The 15,482-nt window shown below is 41.8% G+C and overlaps 1 protein-coding gene across 3 annotated transcripts in view; it reads right to left on the reverse strand.

The window, feature by feature from the left end:
* SSH2 (slingshot protein phosphatase 2) overlaps positions 1 to 15,482 on the reverse strand; it is a 137,367-nt gene that overhangs the window by 110,855 nt on the left and 11,030 nt on the right. Inside the window, exon 1 of one of the 3 annotated variants that reach the window (XM_048823683.2) lies at positions 1,991 to 2,177. The exons of the other annotated variants lie outside the window; for them this stretch is intronic. Within the exon in view, the coding sequence (XP_048679640.2) occupies positions 1,991 to 2,062 (72 nt within the window). The 5' untranslated portion in view covers positions 2,063 to 2,177. Of the gene's footprint in view, positions 1 to 1,990; positions 2,178 to 15,482 lie in introns of those variants that run through there. 3 annotated transcript variants of the gene reach the window in all.

Consider the following 15,482-nt stretch of genomic DNA (forward strand, 5'->3'; position numbering starts at 1 on the left):
ATCAATTTCACTTAAAATTCCTGAAGCCGCTTTCTAAGCGGATAGAGAAGCAGCTGAGTTGTGAAAGAACTTCTGACTTGTACACCAGTCACACATCAACAGACCCCGGCACTCAAGCCATGCAGTACTGTTAAAGGAGGCAGAGCTCTGCAAGTGCAATGGGAAAACCCAACCCGTGGCATTTTCAGTTTTTAATCCATCTACAGCATTTCCAAGCTTCAAGAAAAAAGGCCTTGAAAACTTCAGACTAAAAATTAGAAGTTATACAAGCAGTGGCCAGCAATTAAAGAAATCTCGATGCACCATTATACAGTCAGGATTCCTGAAGTTAAGTAACAGGGAAAACCTCCACATATTATGGGTCAATAACTATTTAAGCCTGATGGATTAGATACACACTTCAGCATACCCAGAAGGGCAGAGTCAAAGCAACTCCACCCATTCAAAGGAATAAAGAGCATATGATGTTTTTTTTATTCTCTCAATCGCGTAACTAATCTTGCTGTAGGCTTCTGCTTTTCATCTTTAGACAGTCAGTGATCAGTGTATTTATCAACAAATTAGCCAAGGGTATTTGCATCTGCATTTGCAGATCCTGACCACCTAGGAAACACAGCATAGGCACTTGCTGCACAGACATTTGTTGTTTACTGCACAAGTTCTAAAACTTACAGATACTCAACATTTTCATCTCTGTTAATTTTTGAGACATTTCTAAGGTTTGGAGATGAAGGCAGCTGGCTTCCAACTGTTCTCTAGTTTATAAGTAACTACTTTTAAAAAACAGTCAAGTTCTAAAAAAAAACTCCACACACTCAAAACAAACCTAAAAGCACAAAAGTTATGTTTTCAAATCCCAAAGCCGTACAAAAACAACAGGTGAGGGGACATATCTCACATACAAACATTCCTAGCAAGTTTTGGGGGAAAGCTTTGAGGAATCCTGGATGCTACCTGGCCAATGAACAAGTGGTTTGATATAAAATTTAACCCAGACTATCTACTGCTGGCAAAATCACCAGAAATAGCAATATTGGTACCAGTTGGCTATTTCTAAAGGAATAACATTCCCAAGGCACTTAATGAACAGGAAGTAAACTAGTCACAAGTCACAGAATTAATCATCTTTGTGCCCTTCTATTCCTCATTAGCTCCTATACACATTTCTAGCCAAAATACTGTGCTCTTCTGAAGTTCTTTAACACTCTGTATTAGAATATTTCAGGGTCAAAAGGCGCTGTTTTCACTACCCAGCTCTAAAATCCAAGTGAAAAAACATCAAGAAGAGATGATGTAACTTCATATTACTTGGGTCAGAGTCTGCTCCAAAACATGGTTGAAACTATCACACAGAAGCACATTTTTAGGACTCATGAATCACCACACAACAGCACAAGTGGCCAATTTAATATGTTTCAGAGGAACAGCCGTGTTAGTCTGTATTCGCAAAAAGAAAAGGAGTACTTGTGGCACCTTAGAGACTAACCAATTTATTTGAGCATGAGCTTTCGTGAGCTACAGCTCACTTCATCAGATGTATACATCTGTGAAAAGTACTCCTTTTCAATTTAATATGTGTAATTTTAAGCTTCCAGACACCCATAGGCATCACATTTTAAAAAACTTTCTAAACTTCTTATGGGAATGAAGCGGACATACCTTAGACCTGGCCTAACAAAGGTCATTACAGTAACCAGAAAGCCATAATGACGGGCTCAGCATTGTAAGATTTCCAAACATCTACTGTTAAAATCAAGGGCTGTTTTATCAAGGTTTTCAGCTACACACAGTTAGCAACGCTGCTTGTTACACTTCCCCTGCTGTTGTGATTATTAATAAGGAAATGGAGTAAATCTGATTTGAATTTTTCATTTGGTCACTGCTTTTTCCAGCATCCTCACAAGTTTGTGTTCTGGAACACTGAATTTAGAATGTTACTAGGATGGCTAGTGCCACTGGGGTATAAATAATCTGAAAAGATGCCACTTACAGTCAATGAGAGTGGAGTAGTAGTCTCTGAAGAAAGAAAAATTTGGTGATATTGTCTCTTCAGTGCACACATGCACCCTTCCTATTCCCTGTAGTAGGAGTTGTCCATGATCAGAAAGTGGAAGACAAAAACCAGACTCAGCCTGAGATGCTTTGAAACAAGTAGCGTGCGTTCCCACTGGCCCTTTGAAAAGGGCGGATGTTACATGTAGCTGTTATCCCAAGTTGCACAACTGACAATACCATCCCTCCATCACACAGCCAACACATTCACAATACCAGCTGAGATATGCTTATTCACTAAAGGAGAAGACTACAGCTAAAAGCAAACCATAGAAACAAAGTTGACGGTTCTGTTTTAAATAAAGTCACTCTGGAAATGGGTTGAGCACATTGAAGGTCTGTGTTGACTTATGTCCTGGGACGATATTCTATTTTAAGAGTTCATGCAAGATGATTCATGTGGGAAAGCATTTTTTAAAAGCTATTCAAATTTCCATTTTCAACATGATGTACCAGAAACTGGCCCAACGCGCTAAACATAGGAGAGACCTTTCAAGGGTAACATTTATTTGAGCATGAGCTTTCGTGAGCTACATAAAGCTTATGCTCAAATAAATTTGTTAGTCTAAGGTGCCACAAGTCCTCCTTTTCTTTTTGCGAATACAGAGGAACATGGCTGCTACTCTGAAACCTTTCAAGGTTACTATCTGGAAAAGCAGTAAAGAACGCGTCTTCTATATTACCATATTGGTAACTGTAGACTCATCCCTGGGATTCATAGGATGCAGGGCAATGGAGAATTGAGCCCCATGTAGTTATTTACCAAGCATGAGTGAATTGCTACCTTTCTGATTTGGTATGTCTGCATGCCAGCTGCCTGGGGCTCAGGCTGAAGGACTGTTTCATTGCTATGTAGACTGCCGGGCTCCAGAACTGGTCCAGACTCTGGGACCTGCCCAGAATTTTATTAGCCAGCCTCATGGGCTTCTGGCCTACAAAGAAAATCCAGTTGGCCCCCTGGAGGCTCCAAAGCAGCAGCCAAGAGGCCAGCATTCTCTTTCTATGGACTTGCTCCAACACACCTCTTGTAATCCAGCTCATCTTCTCTTTCATCCACGCAACTCCATGGGGTTACACTTTTCACTTCCTCTTCTCCAGATCAAGGCTCTTTATGAAGCCTGGTAGCATTCTATAGTACCCTTCAAAACACCAGACTACAGATCATTATTCTAGCACAGTTTTTAGTTACTCATAAACCTTGCTAGGTTCTAAGTTGCTTTAACAGCTCAAGAAAAAGACCACCACAGCAACATTATGGACAGCTCAGTGAATAGCTCTTCTCAATGTGCAGCTACAGTATTTAAAAAAAAAAAAAAGCCCAGTTCTTCAGACACATTAGGAATGGGATGTAGAACACTGAAAATATTACACCACCATGACAGAAGTCTACAAAAAATGCCTCCTCTGGAATTCTGTGTGCAGTCCTGATCCCCACTTCCCAGAAAGGAGATACCAGAAACAGAGGGGGTTCAAAGACAAGCAATCTGAATGACAAGGGACATGGAAAACTACAAAGGATAGGGACTACTAAATATTGCCAGTTTAGAGAGAAGCCACATATACCGAGTTCATGGAAAAACATGCCAGCCTGGAGTCTGTTACCCTGATGGCATGGACACCAGCAAGACATTTGTGCCGGGCAGGAGAGAAAGAAGCCCTGTAATTAATGCAAAGAATTCTGATTTGTGAGAGAAAGTAGCACAACAATACCATCCACAAAGCAACAAACCTCCAGTGTCGCTTTGCCAGGACTCACTCTCATTTAGGTCATGACTAGTCACTCCAACTAGGATGTCAGTTCAGATTCAAAATGAAACAGTGTCCAGACTCCAGGGAAGGGAAATGGTTGTGTCATTATTACAGTAGTTTGAGCCAAATAAGGATCCACAGTGAGGAAGCAGAGCAAGCTCTACTGACAGGTTTAGAGAGACAAATGTTTTACCCTTCATTTGGGAAAGGGACTTATATAAGCCTTAACACCCATACTGAGCAAGAGATCAGTCCTTTACATACAGTGATATCTCGCGGGTCATTCAGCAAGTTCATGGCAGAGCGGGAGGGAAAGAGGTGTACTCTGCACAGTTCAGTTCCCAGTGCTCCTACTCTGTCACTGCCTCGCACTATACACTAGGGGTGCGGGAGGTGGCCAGCGCGCGCCTTTGGGCTATTTAGTGAAGCCTGGAGCACTTCCCCTTTACCTGTCTGGCACTAGAACAATTGGACAAACACTTGAGCTTCAGAGAAGTCTTTCAAGAACTTCAGCTAGAACTGGGCCAAGGCCCATCTTGTAAAATTAATGGAAGTACAAGTAACCATGAAGTCAAGTTACCCAACATTTTGTTATACCAGCACACGGAAGTGGTGTTGAATGAGGTCAGTTTTGGAGACCATTCAATGATTACTTCTAGGTCTGATGTCAGTGTCACATGTTTGAAGGGAACAGTCTGCAGCTGGATATTTTAATGTTCTCTATTAATGAGGAGTACAGAAAAGCCAGTTGATTATAAATTCAACACAACTGGCTAATGAATTGGTACGTTAGGTCATAGTAACAATCGCCAGACCCAAGAGCTGATATTTCCATGATGAAGTTTGACCATTTAAAAAAAAAAAATATTTTTTTTTCTTTTAGCTGTTAGGAACAACAGTTTTATAGAAAAAACACTGCCTTATCGGGGTATCAGTTTCATTACCACAGTGTTCCACTATTTCCTAGTTTCTTAGGAAGAGATTTTCCCTGTTCACATGTTGCCCTCCAGCTAGCATAGAGTGAGTGAAAACTAAGCTCAGCCATTGTACTGAAAATTTGACAGCAACTAGTGTTGGGGAGTGCTGGAACACAAGCGCTTCGTAAGGTAACACAACCACATCACTGGAGTAGCCAATCCTGTGGTTAAAGCCATTCCCTCAGAGATTTCAGTTGCCAAGTTTGTATTTCCTTTTTTAATATAATAACAGCAACTTCCAACAGAAGTTCAGTCATGAGCATTTATGCTGTTAGTTACCACCAAACATTTTTGGAAAGCTTCTGCACACTGCCAAACCTTCCTGCTTGTACCCTGGAATTCTAGCAAGCAGGCATCATTTTGCATTATTCAAATGTGTACTTTCATTAAAAATGAAATGTATACATTTCATTTAGCTACTGTGTGAAGTTTAGGGAAGGAGAAAGTGACAAAACATATGACACATTCCATGCATTTGAATAAGCCATTCACTTTTCTGGGGGACATGCACTAGGAGTGGATTTTCCAAAGCACCGAGCACTGGCTTAACTCTCCTCCACACCTCATAGTCAATGGTAAAACTCTCAAGGTCACCCTTTGGCAGACAATTAAGTGTGCATCTAACTCAAGCTATTGTCCATATCCCACAGTTATTACAAGCAGAAAGAAATGAGATTTTTAGCCACTTTAGAGGCTAGGAGTGTCACCACTTTGACATGGGAGGCAGGTTCTACACTTCCAGCTCTGCCTCTTCACTGCTGCATGACTTTAGACAAGTCCCCCTTTCACCTCACTGTGCCTCGGTTTCCCCCTCTCTCAAAGAGGATTAATATTTTCCAGCTCTGACAGGGTTTACTACAGCTGGATTTACTCCCGAGAAGCTAGCATGACAAGCATTTTAAATGTTATGTTTATTACCATGATGGCGAAATTCACGGAAAATAGCTGGGTTTAATCAAGAGCAGCTACAGAAAACCCTCCACAACCCATTACATTTATTGAGACGGGCTAATTAAGTTACCACAAAGTTCAGAAACAAAGCAAACCCAAAGCTGAAATGTGAGGGTGATTTGGTTTGTGTAATTGACAAATACTGAAGTATTTCTAGATTTGTCTAGGTGCTGCAAGAAGGATCCAAGCCAGAAAGCAATGAACATGTGGCGAGGAGGAGTCTGGGTTGGGAGAGCAAAGCAAAGGAGTTCAGATACACTCTGGGCCTCTGGCAGGATGACCAGGCCATGGAACTCTGCGATGTTGAGCCTAACACCACATGTGTGCCACACAAAACCCGCAGCATGAAGATGAAGATCTATCCCAGAGCCTGCAGACTGTTGCAGGAGGCAGACATTACTTGGTGCTAGATTCAAACCATGTCTACACCACAGACACTAAGTGGCACAGCCCCAGTACTGCTACTATAGCACTGTAGCATAGACTTTTCCTACAGCAACGGAAGGGATTTTTCTGGTCACTGTAGGAAATCCACATCCCTGAGCCCCTGTAGCTGTACCGATGGAAGCATTCTTCCATCGATCTAGCTGCATCTACACCAAAAACTTAGGTCGGCATAATCATGGCACTTCTAGACGTAGGACAATACAGTACAATTACCATAAGCCACCTCACCAGCATTCCCCATTCTCTAGATAATTTCCTTAGCCCTAAGACACACGGCAAAATATAGTCTGCATACATGTATTTGCAATTTCCACTCCAAATGCTACTCAAATTACAAGAAGCTAAGCAGTTAAACTTGTATGCTCAGTAAGACAGTCATCATTTACCTACCCCTGACTCAGCATGAAATATCCCTTTACTTTACCAAACACCTTAGGTTCATAGAAGTTTGAAGCCTCATCTAAACCATAAGAATTAATCCTTAATTCCAGCCCGTTCCCATTTTAAGACAAAACTCCTCTGAAAACCATCATCCTTTCAAAGGTTTATAACTACTTGGCTGCATATAACTGCCTAAAACAAGTCTGTACATTTTTTTAAAAAAAATTTTAGACTTCATGTAGCATGTACTTTCAGAGAGGTTTACAATGCAGCCTTTTGTAGTTAACTTGCTCACAACTGGGCCACTGCCAGGTTGTCATCAATGACATTGTAAAGCAGATGAATGAAGTTCTTATGTGTGGTGACAAGCAGAGTTCTGATATGGCGCATGCATGAACTGAAAGAAGAGTTTGCTATTAATTTGTCAGGTTAATAAATATGATGATTCAGTGAATAAAAAAGTCTAAACATCCAGAAGTAATATTTGTAGTGCTTTAGTGGTTCAGTGCTCCCTTGAAAAACAAAAAATTACAGACAAGCCAAAAAACAAAAACCCTGGAATAAAAAGACTCCCGCGCATAGCGTCCCACTCCCTAAGCTCTTCTCACACATCGGAGAAGGTACAGCTCTGCCGTTCAGCCTGCCATCTCCAGACTTATGGCTACTCCTGACAGAAATACACACCTTACCATGCAACACCTCCAAACTGGTTGTCATAGAGCAAATATGAGAGATTATATGCTTAAGAAAGATCATGCTACGAAATAACAGAGCTGGAACCAGCAGCAGCACTTGTGGGAAGAATTCCACATCTTCATTCCAATAAAAAGAAGAATACACTTGGAAATGTTACACGTTAGCAATGCACTGTGAGACATTCAGTGTCAAGACACATCAAGCCAAAGACAGTGAAACTATTTCAAATAAGTTTGCATTCACTGTTTTGCCACGTGGGAGAAACACCCCCCCCCCCCAAAAACAAACAAACAAACAAAAAAAACCAGTGCTCTCAACATTTAAACAGACTCCAGAACCATTGCGGATGGTCTCAACATGGCCCACGTAAAGAAATATGGCAACCCTGGATGGGTAGGACACTGAGAGACCAACCAATATGTTCAAGATCTGGCTGCTTTATCATCATCAAGCTTCTTGCCCCAGAAGACTGAATTCACAGAAACAGATTAGTCAACAGTGTTGCCATGGGGTATGACTATTTCTAGTATAACAGAGATCATCATAATATATGGCCTGAGCATTTGGCATGTCCTACCTTTTTAGTTCTCTTACTGAGCATCCTCCCACTTGAGACTGACTTGACTAGTTCAGCCATATGCTAATAGCGAGAAGCAGTCAGGTCTAGTCACCAAGGCAGTGGACTGGGAGTCAGGAGAACTGTTTTATACCCAGCTCCACAAATGACCTTCAGCGTGGCATTAGGCAAGTCACTTCCTCTCTCTGTGCCACCACTTTCCTTCCTCACCATTTGCCTTGTCTATTTCAATTGCAGCCTCTTTGGACCAGGTACTGTCTCGCACTAAGTGTATGTACAGCACCTGGCATAATGAGCCCTCCAGGCCGCATCATAATACAGTGCTAATGAATTAATTATTGTGCTATACCCAGACTGTCTTTTACACACTCTGGAATCATCATATCAAGTTTAATCTGTGTTTTAAAGCTAGGTACTAGTTTACACCAGACAAACTAAAAAAGCAAAACACACTTGGGTTTTAAAATGGTATGCTCTAATCTAATCCAATCCATCCATTTTCCAGATTTTTTACTCTTCGAGCATTTCACTGCAGTATCCAAATTCCTGAAGCCAGTAAATTTATCTGATCTATTGTTTCAAGCCAGGCACAGATAGTTAGAGTATTAGTTTCCCCTTTTAAACAGATGATTATTGTTGCCTATGTACAAAGGTAAAACATAGGAACATGGACCATGGTCTCAGAAAAAGCTCTCAAACCATACAATGCTCCACTGAATACCGTTCAAACTTACTCAGGGAACCATATCTGCAGGACTTTAGCAGAATACAATGCTTACTTCCATGCGGGACATTGACCAGTGAGAAAGAAGATGCCATTCTTGGCACAGGACAAGCAATTGCAGGTCAGCTTTCACTGCTGAACTGCCTGGAGTGCCTTTTGTAGGAAAGCTGTAAAGCAAATAGCCTACAGACCGACCTCCTTGTTTTCAGAGGCTCTGTATGCACACCACACAAGGTGGATTTCAGAGTCAAGGAATAGGTGTACTAGAGGCTACCAGCATTCACGTTTCTGAATTCTATTGCACTTTTTATTTGCATATGGAGGAAGCACAACTTTGGTACCTACTTCAGTTTCCATTAGTTGACAGCAAATCTACAATACAGTCTGTGCTATCCTCATATGACCCCTATCTATTCACTTGGAATGAGCTGGAAGAGCCAGACAGGAGAAACCTTGCTCACTGGCCCTTAAACTGGATCACAGCTATGTTAATTTCTCAGATTTCTTTCCAAGTGGAAGACTGACAGTAAATTCATATGGTTTCTTTCCTCAAAGTTATCCTCCCCCAAATCCCATGCGTGCGGAATGCCCTTACAACAGTTTTATCCAAAATGGGAACTTGACAACTCAGCCATTTTTTAAAAGCCAAAGAATTTAATTTTCAGTCACGTGCAACTAGAATATTAAAATGAGTTTTCATGGGATGTAAACAGTAGCTGAAAAAGAAAGTGAAAGTCAGAAGGTCTTATCAGTTAACGCAAACTGCTTTCCAACTGTCTCTAAATAACCCCAGTCACCTTGTGACCACCCTATCTTTTCCAGTTACGCCCAGCCCTGTTAAAATGGTACCCTGGAAAAGAAAGAGCGTGACTTAACACAAGTTATTTTTTGGGAGCTGAACCAGAGTGAATTTTCATCAGATTAATGACAAACAAATTTAGAAGCTAAATGAGTCAAACACATAGCCATTAATTAATCTCTCTACATTTAACCACTGACTGCTGTCTGAGCTTTGCTATTCTGGCCAGTGCTAAACCACATCTCTAAAAGCAAAACCAAATCAGATGCTGTCAGTGTTTGAAATCTACAGTAGTCTTTGGCATCAGACCAACGTGGACAGTAGACAAAAAGATTAAGCTGAAGCCTGAGCCAATGGAACAGGGATTGGGGTACAGGATCTAAACAAAAGACCTCTGCAATTGCAGGGTTTTCAGAGACATCTCACATTGGGCCATTGCCCCAACCCAACTCCCAGTCTCATGGACTTCATTTCAGACTGTGTTTGCACAGCACCTTTGAAAATCAGGCCCAAGAATATTACTGCTGGCATGTTAGAGTAGATGGCAACACTAAAAGTAGCTACATGGATGGAACAAACCCAGAGAGAGACTGGGCAGTCATTTTAAGATACCTCTGTGATGGAGATAAGACAAAAACAGATTCCTGCTAGTGGGAAGGGAGACACATATAGAGATAGGTTTCAGAGTAACAGCCGTGTTAGTCTGTCTTTGCAAAAAGAAAAGGAGTACTTGTGGCACCTTAGAGACTAACCAATTTATTTGAGCATGAGCTTTTGTGAGCTACAGCTCACTTCATCGGATGCATACCATGGAAACTGCAGTAGACATTATATACACACAGAGACCATATAGAGATATATATAGAGATAGACTACTTTAAGTTTTTAAGGTGCTCAGATAACACAGTTATAAGAGCAATGTCTAAAAGGCACAAGGAAGGAGTTTTATAAAGAATACTTGATTGAATGTGACATTTACAATACTATTAAGTTAATTTAGGGGGACCTAAAGAGACTGAATGTTTAGCTTAACAGAAACACAGCTGGGAAATGCCCCTGAAGTAGAGAACAAAAAGACCAATGAAATCAAAGCCATCCTGACCTACGCTTTATCCAATAAGGCCAACCATAATAGGCATTCAAGCGAAATATATACCTCTAAATAAAAAAAGTAAAAAGGACCAAAAAAATGCCACCATGTCTCAGAGTAATAGAGGCAGTTGAAAGCAAAAAAGGTGTCCTTTAAAAATTGGAAATCAAATCTTACTGAGGAACATAGAAAGAAAAATATTGCAAGTATAAACAGGCAGGCCAAACAAGAATTTGAAGAGCAACTAGCAAAAACTAACTCCCCCCCCCCTTTTTTTTTTTTATTAAAGTATATCAGAAGCAGGAACTAACATAACATTAATTTTTAGAAAAGCCTCTGATGACAAGGATCTCATCTGGAGCCCAGTAAAGTCTAAATTTTAGTACCAGACATATTGATTGAAACTAGAAGAATTATCAGATACATAAACAAACATGATATGTTGGAAGAGTCAACACAGCTTTTATAAAGGGAAATCATGCCTCACCAATCTATTAGAATTCTTTAAGGGAGTCAAACAGCCATGTGGTCAAGGGTGATCCAGTGGATATAGTGCACTTGGACTTTAGAAAGCCTCAAACAAAGTCCCTCACACAAACTAAGCAGTCATGGGATAAAAAGATCAGTAACTAGTTAATAGACAAGAAGCAAAGCATAAGAATAAATGGTTAGTTTTTGCAATGGAGAGAGGTAAATTGCAGGGTTCCCCCCAAAATCTGTATTGAGACCTGGGCTGTTCAACATTCATAAATGATCCGGGAGAAGGGGTAAACAGGGCGGTGGCAAAATTTGCCGACAACTATCCTGAGTAATTTTGTATTAAGTCCAAAGCAGACTGCAAAGAGTTACAAAAGGGATCTCACAAAACTGGGTGACTGGGCAACAAAATGGCAGATGAAATTCAGTGGTGATAAATGCAAAGTTATGCACATTGGAAATAATCATCCCAACACTTCATACAAAATGTTGGAGTAAATTAGCTGCTACCACTCAAGAAAGATCTTGGAGTCATTGTAGCAGAGCTACATAAGGCAGCCACATTTTGCAAGAGAAAGCAGTTGAGTCATAGAATCATAAAAGATTAGGGTTGAAGAGGCCTCAGGAGGTCATCTAGTCCAACCCTCTGCTCAAAGCAGGACCAACCCCAACTAAATCATCCCAGCCAGGGCTTTGTCAATCTGGGCCTTAAAAACCTCTAAGGATGGAGATTCCACCAGAATCAGTCCAATCAGAAGCCTTCAGTAAACTAGCTCAGCTTCCACATCAGAAGAAGAGAAGACTGAAGTAGTGCCAGAACACTCCAACTGTCCAGCAGCAGGTCTGATGCTTTCTCTTTCAGAAAAGCCAGGCAGTAATGGGGAGCAGTTAGTCCAATGACTCTTAACATGTGTCCGGACTTGAGTGAATACTGACCACACAGGAACTGCTGGACTTAAACTTCTGCTTTCTGTACTCAGGATGCAGTTCTGAATAAAGCTTTTCTCCAGACCAGCCCTCACAGTTTCTGTTTTGCATGGGAAACAGTTTACAGCCTCAGAAGCCAGCTTGCAAAAGATTCTAGTACAGTCTTTGTGCTTCACTTTGTGAGGACACCAACATGAAGAAATGAAATTAGAGAACCCAAAGTGTATAAGCATACACAGTACCAAACAATAACTAATTTCACCCACTTGAGACTGAGCAGCTTCAATTTAAGCCATGCTAACAACTCCAGCATGGTATTTTGTACAAAGCCTTTTTTGCCCAACTTTTTTGGTGGTGTTGAAGAGCAACTATATTTATAGTTTTGCCACAGTCACCTTTTCCATTCAGGATCTAGGTAACAAGTTTAACTAAGCACATAACGAGTACACTGGACCACGGATGAAACTCTGCCTCTCCGACAAGACGTTATATCAATGGTCGCTGGCCACCCCCTAGCAGTTTGAGAAGCGGTACAATCGCCTAACAGTAAGGGGAAAGAGGAGTCACAAGGAGTTAATTTTCCATGTTCAATTGTATGAAATCTTTTCATCAAAACAAATCAAATAAAAACAAAACCTAAGCCACCCTGCTGAAGAGCAAGCTTCTGGGCAGTGCGTTAGTTTGTGAAGTTCAACATTAGAATGCAGAAGACTAATAACTGTAGCCTAACAAGAATACCAGCTAGAAGGGAGAACTGTCAAAATAGCCAGATCCGGTGATAAGTTTCAAGTAACACATTAAAACCACATCATGCTTCCTCTCCCTGCCCAGGCAGAACTCAAGTGAAACAAAATGAACAAAAAAAGAGAACCCCCCTGATAAGAAGTAATACAGCTAGCCTGATGTTACTTGTTTATGTAGTCTGGAAGGTCAGTAAAGGGTGTTATCACCTCTTCACACACTTTGAAAGGTTAAAGTTAAGTTGCATTAGTGTAAATTTTATTTTGCACAGAAGGATGCCTGTACGTGGGAGGGCCTTGTTTGTTTAACTGCTAGGCCTGCACTATGCTGGGGAAGACTAGGTTGTATTTACCTTTTTGTATCACTAACCAAAATTATATTGACAGGTTTCAGAGTAGCAGCCATGTTAGTCTGTATTCGCAAAAAGAAAAGGGAGTACTTGTGGCATCTTAGAGACCAACATTAATTTGAGCATAAGCTTTCGTGAGCTACAGCTCACTTCATCGGATGCATTCAGTGGAAAATACAGTGAGGAGAGAACATGAAACAATTGGTGTTACCATACACACTGTAACCAGAGTGATCACTTAAGGTGAGCTATTGCCAGTGGGGGGCGGGGGGGACACAACCTTTTGTAGTGATAATCAAGGTGGCCCATTTCTAGCAGTTGATAAGAACGTCTGAGGAACGGGGGGGGGGGGGGTATAAACATGGGGAAATAGTTTTACTTTGTGTAATGACCCATCCACTCCCAGTCTCTATTCAATTCTAAGTTAATTGTATCCAGTCTGCAAATTAATTCCAATTCAGCAGTCTCTCGTTGGAGTCTGTTTTTGAAGTTTTTTTGTCGAAGAATTGCAACTTTTAGGTCTGTAATCAAGGGACCAGAGGGACTGAAGTGTTCTCCAAATGGTTTATGAATGTTATAATTCTTGACGTCTGATTTGTGTTCATTTATTCTTTTACGTAGAGACTGTCCAGTTTGACCAATGTACATGGCAGAGGGTCATTGCTGGCACATGATGGCATAGATCACATTGGTGGATGTGCAGGTGAACGAGCCTCCGATAGTGTGGCTGATGTGATTAGGCCCTATGATGGTGTCCCCTGAATAGATATGTGGACACAGTTGGCAACGGGCTTTGTTGCAAGGATAGGTTCCTGGGTTAGTGGTTCTGTTGTGTGGTGTGTGGTTGCTGGTGAGTATTTGTTTCAGGTTGGGGGGCTGTCTGTAAGCAAGAACTGGCCTGTCTCCCAAGATCTGAGAGAGTGATGGGTCATCATTCAGGATAGGCTGCAGATCCTTGATGATGAGCTGGAGGGGTTTTAGTTGCGGGCTGAAGGTGACGGCTAGTGGTGTTCTGTTATATTCTTTGTTGAGCCTGTCCTGTAGTAGGTGACTTCTGGGTACTCTCCTGGCTCTGTCAATCTGTTTCTTCACTTCAGCAGATGGGTATTGTAGTTGTAAGAATGCTTGATAGAGATCTTGTAGGTGTTTGTCTGTCTGAGGGGTTGGAGCAAATGCGGGTGTATCGTAGAGCTTGGCTGTAGACAATGGATCGTGTGGTGTGGTCTGGGTGAAAGCTGGAGGCATGAAGGTAGGAACAGCGATCAGTAGGTTTCCGGTATAGGTTGGGGTTTATGTGACCATCGCTTATTAGGACCGTAGTGTCCAGGAAGTGGATCTCTTGGGTGGACTGGTCCAGGCTGAGGTTGATGGTGGGATGGAAATTGTTGAAATCATGGTGGAATTCCTCAAGGGCTTCTTTTCCATGGTCCAGATGATGAAAACGTCATCAATGTAGCGCAAGTAGAGTATGGGCATTAAGGGACGAGAGCTGAGGAAGCGTTGTTCTAAGTCAGCCATAAAAATGTTGGCATACTGTGGGGCCATGTGGGTACCCATAGCAGTGCCGCTGATTTGAAGGTATACATTGTCCCCAAATGTAAAACAGTTATGGGTGAGGACAAAGTCACAAACTTCAGCCACCAGGTTTGCCGTGACATCATCAGGGATACTGTTCCTAACGGCTTGTAGTCCATCTTTGTGTGGAAAGTTGGTGTAGAGGGCTTCTACATCCATAGTGGCCAGGATGGTGTTTTCAGGAAGATCACCGATGGATTGTAGTTTCCTCAGGAAGTCAGTGGTGTCTCAAAGATAGCTGGGAGTGCTAGTAGCATAGGGCCTGAGGAGGGAGTCTACATAGCCAGACAATCCTGCTGTCAGGGTGCCAATGCCTGAGATGATGGGGCATCCAGGATTTCCAGGTTTATGGATCTTGGGTAGCAGACAGAATACCCCAGGTCAGGGCTCCAGGGGTGTGTCTGTGCAGATTTGTTCTTGTGCTTGTGCTTTTTCAGGGAGTTTCTTTGGCAAATGGTGTAGTTTCTTTTGGTGACAAGACTCCAGCATCAACCCAGAAGACCAGCGTATTCAGAGTTAATATGGCCCAGACTTCTTTCATTGAGCTGCTGCTTGCTTAGCCATTGAAGGACGCCCCTATAATATTTATTTCACAGATGAGTTAGATGTGTCTATTTTAGGTGTTTCTGGAGTGTCTATTCTTGAAGTTAGCCCTTGTATCTAGGTTACACACAGTCACTTTCTTGTCTACCTCAGATTTAGTCATGAGCTGCTACCTTTCAGCATGCCACCCCAGTTTCTTCTCAGGTGCTTTGGAAATGCTATGGTGAAAAGGTGGGATTTACAGCTGCCCCGACAACTCCAACTGAAATCTGTTCCCCTTGGGAGAGTGCCCCCCAGCAACAGGCACCACTTCAGAGCAGGACCCTGCAAACTTGAAAGGGGAGAAGCATCAGGCTTTTGTTAACAGATTCAACAGTCAGATAAGCACAGCTGCAGCAATGATTCTCAGAGATAGCTGCTGGGCCTA

Source organism: Caretta caretta, chromosome 17 (genome assembly GCF_965140235.1).
Source record: "Caretta caretta isolate rCarCar2 chromosome 17, rCarCar1.hap1, whole genome shotgun sequence".
Taxonomy (NCBI): Eukaryota; Metazoa; Chordata; order Testudines; family Cheloniidae; genus Caretta; species Caretta caretta.